This window comes from Nannospalax galili, unplaced genomic scaffold (assembly GCF_000622305.1).
Source record: "Nannospalax galili isolate Female #2095 unplaced genomic scaffold, S.galili_v1.0 scaffold338, whole genome shotgun sequence".
In the NCBI taxonomy this organism is placed as follows: Eukaryota; Metazoa; Chordata; class Mammalia; order Rodentia; family Spalacidae; genus Nannospalax; species Nannospalax galili.
Window position 1 is genome coordinate 301,552 of NW_008340849.1, and position 4,467 is coordinate 306,018.

Consider the following 4,467-nt stretch of genomic DNA (forward strand, 5'->3'; position numbering starts at 1 on the left):
CAGGACCAGAAGCGGTGCTCCTGGAGCCCAAGAAAGGGCCTGAGTTGCTCTGGGTGAGAAGGATCAGGAAACAGTATTGGTTCCCCAGGTGTCTGGGGCCCCAAGACTAGGAATGGCACAGGGTCCAAACTAGAGTATAGAACAGCGGTCGGGAGGCAGGGGAGTGGGGGGTGGGGTGGAAGGGTGAATGAGGCTTAGGGAGTCACGGCGCAGAGAGCTGCGCTATAGACTTACCCCAAGAGGCCTGAGGATAGTAGTCAGCCACCTGATTTTTAACAGGGGCCAAACACATACATTGGAAAAAAGACATTGTCTTTAACAAATGGTTCTGGTCAAACTGGATAGCTACATGTAGAAGAATGGAATTAGATCCTGATGTTTTAGCCTGCACAAAGTCAATTCCAAATGCATCCACCATCTTAATGTTAGAGCTTCATGAAACTCTGAACCTTCTAGAGGAAAGAGTGGGTAAGTACACTTCAAGACAGAGGCTCAAGTCAGGACTTTCTGAATAAGACCTTGACTTCACAGGAAATGGGGCCAAAAAGCAACAAGTAGAACTTCATGAAATTGAAATCTTCTATACAGCAAAGTACATCAACATTTGAGTGAAGAGGCAACCTACAAAATAGGAAAAAGTCTTTGCTGACTATACACCTGAAAGAGCATTCTTATCTAGAATATACAAAGAAAAACAAAAAAATCCTAAACAAAAGAAAACAAACAACACAATTAAAAAGTGGGCTATGAAACTGATCAGAGAGATCTCAGAAATACAAATGTCAGAACAATTTTTAAAAAGTAGTCATCATCTTTAGTCAGAGAAACGTAAATTAAAACTACTTGGAGATTTCCTCTTACCACAATTAGAATGACTAAGATTAAGAAAACACAAGACAACTTATGCTGGTGAGGATGTGAGGGAAGGAGAACACTTAGGCACTGTTGGTGGGAGTATAAACTGGTCAGCCATTCTGACAATCAGTAGGGCAGTACCTCAAAAAACTACAAATGAATCTGTCATATGACCCAGCTATACAATTCCTGGGTATATACCCAAAGGATTCTACTTCCTATGACAGAAATACATGCTTATCCATGTTCACTGATGCTCTATTTATAATAGCTAGGGCATGGAAACAGTCTAGATGTCTATTTAGCAGAATAGTGTATATTCACCCCTGGGACCTATGAGCTCCCCTGCCATGGATTATAGTTCATATTTACAGGTATGTGTTTCCTCCTGTGGAGCAGGCCTTAAATTCAATCAGAAAGACTGGTTATGCTATAACATTCTTGCCATTATTGCACCCATGGACTTATCTTGCCACACAGGTCACTATTGTAGTCCACAGATTCACAGCTAGATAAGACTATTGATGATATTCCTCCCCCAGCAGCCAGCATAGCATCTTCCAGTGCTATGAAAGCTAGTCAGTAGGGAGGAAACTTCTTGTCAGTACCACTTGATTTATCCATTTCCAGTGACTAAAGTGTCTTCAGCAATGAAGTCTTCCCATTGAGTTCTGGCAGTCAGGTAAGAGCAATGGCAGTAACTTGTATTGTTTTAAGGTTTGTCTGGGAGGCTCTCTCCTGTATACTATCCTTTCGTGTCACAGCATTAGGTCCAAATGGTCTCTGCCTGCTTGTGGTCTTTAGTCGAGGGACAGCCAGCAGGGCTAACTGCACAAGGAATAGATAGGCCCCCGAGGCTCCCAATTCTGGCAATGGCAGTGGCAGCTGCAAGGAAGACACTGAAGAGTTCCTGAGCTACCAAGGTTCAAAACCAAAAGAAGGCAAGATGAAGGACAGAAGCACTGAAAAGACCAGAGGCTGTGAAAAGGCAGGAGTTGAAACCACGAGAGCTGTGATCTCTAGTTGCTAGAACTGAGGACAGTCACCAGGTTAAGGAGCTCAGAGTCCTGATGCCCAGAACCCAAGAGCTGTAGCTTTAACTAATGAGCATTGGCTCTCCAAGCTTAGAGCAGTAAGCTTCTGTCTCAAAGACCTAGCCACAAAAAGTCTCCAGGTTTGGGAGCTTGGACTATGAAGCCCCTGGTTCTCAAAGCTCAGTGCTGTGAGCTTCTGAGTGTGAAAGTCCATCTTGTGGGTCACTGGAACTCAGGGCCATCAGTCCTAAGGGAGCTTTTCTTGTCCAGCCATGATTTCCACACAGGTGCTGGCTGTTGGGACAAAAATACTCACAGGCCATATTGTGTCAAGAAGTAATTGAATCAGTAAGTGCAAAGAATAAGCTGTATTGAGATCACAGAGAATGAAAAGAGGAGCACCAACAAAATAATGTAATAATAAAGGTACTGGTACTGCAGTGTTCTATTAATAAAATCACTCATTAAGTTTAGGATCTTTCTTTCATTCCAGCTCTCTATTTGGAAGAAACTCAACCAACATAAAATACACCTTCTTAAAATTAATGATACTAAGTTCATACACACTGTCAGAATACTTGTTAAATAATGCCACTCAAGAATGGATTATATCTAGGGTGATAAATTCATTTGATATGATCTCCAGTAGTGCTCTGAAGATATAGACTAGCAGATCCTTTATAAACAGCCTTCAGTTCACACCAATCAAGGAAACTGCTAAAATAGCTGGAATGAAATTTTTCCTTTGTCTGACAGCTTTTTTGGCTTTTGGCTTTTGGCTTTTGGCTTTTGCCTGACAGCAGTTGAACATTTCCCTAACTAAAAAATAAAAATTCCCTTGGCAGGAAACCCTGATGCTGAGCTGAGGAAGAGAAGCTACATTCCACTTTGCCTTTCTCTCTTGTGTCCTGAGTCTATCTAGGAAGTATTTCCATCACAGCTGTTGACTATTAATATACACATATACCTGTTTCTTTTTGCTTGGTTGGGAGAGGACTTGATAGCCCAGAAGTCTCATTTGTTTTTCTCGTTTCACTGTTCTAGCACTATTTCTGTCATATAGCAGCATCTTAAAAATGGATTTCATTAGCTGGGTGTGGTGGCGCACACTTTTAATCCCAGCACTCAGGAGGCAGAGGCAGGTGAATCTCTGTGAGTTCCAGGCCACCTGGGGTTACAGGGAGACCCTGTCTCAAAAAGATTTTTAAAAAAAGGATTTCATTGTATCTGAAGCTAGTTGAACTGATTCTGGGTCCCTCTTCCCAATTCACTTTCTGTGGGTGTATTGTATATGTCCTCCCAAATCCCATGGGTATACGCCGCTTGTACTTTCCACCATACACAAACGTACAGTCTCTCTGTCTGTCTCCGTCTCTCTGTCTCTGTCTCTGTCTCTGTCTCTCTCTCTCTCTCACAGACGCACACACACAATGTTTTTCTTCTTTAATTTTACATCTGACTCAGGCTCTCCTTTTGAACTTCTAACAGTTCAAATATGAGAAAATATTCTTTTTTTTCTTCACATTCATTGTCAAAGAAGCCAGGGGAAACTACTGCTTACTGCCACTCAATTCAGTCAGGCTTAGCAGAACCTTTTAGAGCACTATTGATACAGTTCTCTGCAATAAATGGATGAAATTAATGAGTTCTTTTACTAAGAACAACTAAGATAAAATCTAGCTATGGACACAGTTGTACAGCTTGGCAAGCTTTGTTGTGTTTAGGCCATTGATTATCAATGCAACAAATAAACACTGTATATGTAGGTGTGGGTAACTGGTTATTGGGTGGTGGGGTGGGGGAATGAAGGAGTTGAGAAGGTGAAAAGCCTGATCATAGTGACGGTTTTTCTGCTGTAATACATTGTTGGATACAAGGCATATTGATCCAAAGACATGAGTCAATATTTCTTTACCCGATGGCATGTTACAGGAATTAAAAAAGGTGCCTTATAAATTTTTCGCAACTGACAGTCTTCTGCAGATCCATGTATGAGGATAACGTGGGTTATGGTCTCATCATAGATATCAGTTTTTGTGGCCTTTGGTATATCTTTTATAAAAGCATTACAGAGCTTTAACTGCATCTTGTAGTTCCAGTCCTTTAAGAAAAGCACAATTTCATAGTCTATTATTTGTTCACAAAGTGCTTACTGTAAATTCAGTAAGTTTCTATCAGTATCTTAATACAGTTTTGTTGAGGGAGGACACACATCTGTCTTACCTCAAAAGATATGTGTTCTCTGAGTTTTTGGGCCGCGATAGCAAGTCCAATTTTTTGCCACATTTTATGTTTCAGGACAGGAAATCTTTTTTCAAAGCCTTCATACAAGTGATCAATGGGAATAAAATATGCCTAGAAATGGAATATTTGTTTAATAATGTGTATACATTTGCAACCTACGAAATAAGGTTTTCTTTACAGTAACATAAAAGAAGAAATTTCACATTGGGGCCCAGAAGTCTCATAGTCTGTATATTGGTACATTTTTGTCATCTTGTTATAGGGTGTTATAGGCTAAATTCTAAAAGGTTTCCTGATTCAACAGAGATTCATTAGTTTTGTTTTTTAACTGTAT

The 4,467-nt window shown here is 40.6% G+C and overlaps 1 protein-coding gene across 1 annotated transcript in view; it reads right to left on the reverse strand.

The window, feature by feature from the left end:
• Positions 1 to 4,467, reverse strand: part of LOC103736344 (sodium/hydrogen exchanger 10-like) — a gene marked incomplete at its 5' end in the record, with an annotated part of 75,345 nt that overhangs the window by 14,939 nt on the left and 55,939 nt on the right. The window contains 2 exons of the mRNA XM_008835820.1: positions 3,805 to 3,990; positions 4,113 to 4,244. Coding sequence (XP_008834042.1) covers positions 3,805 to 3,990; positions 4,113 to 4,244 — 318 coding nt within the window. The remainder of the gene's footprint in view (positions 1 to 3,804; positions 3,991 to 4,112; positions 4,245 to 4,467) is intronic.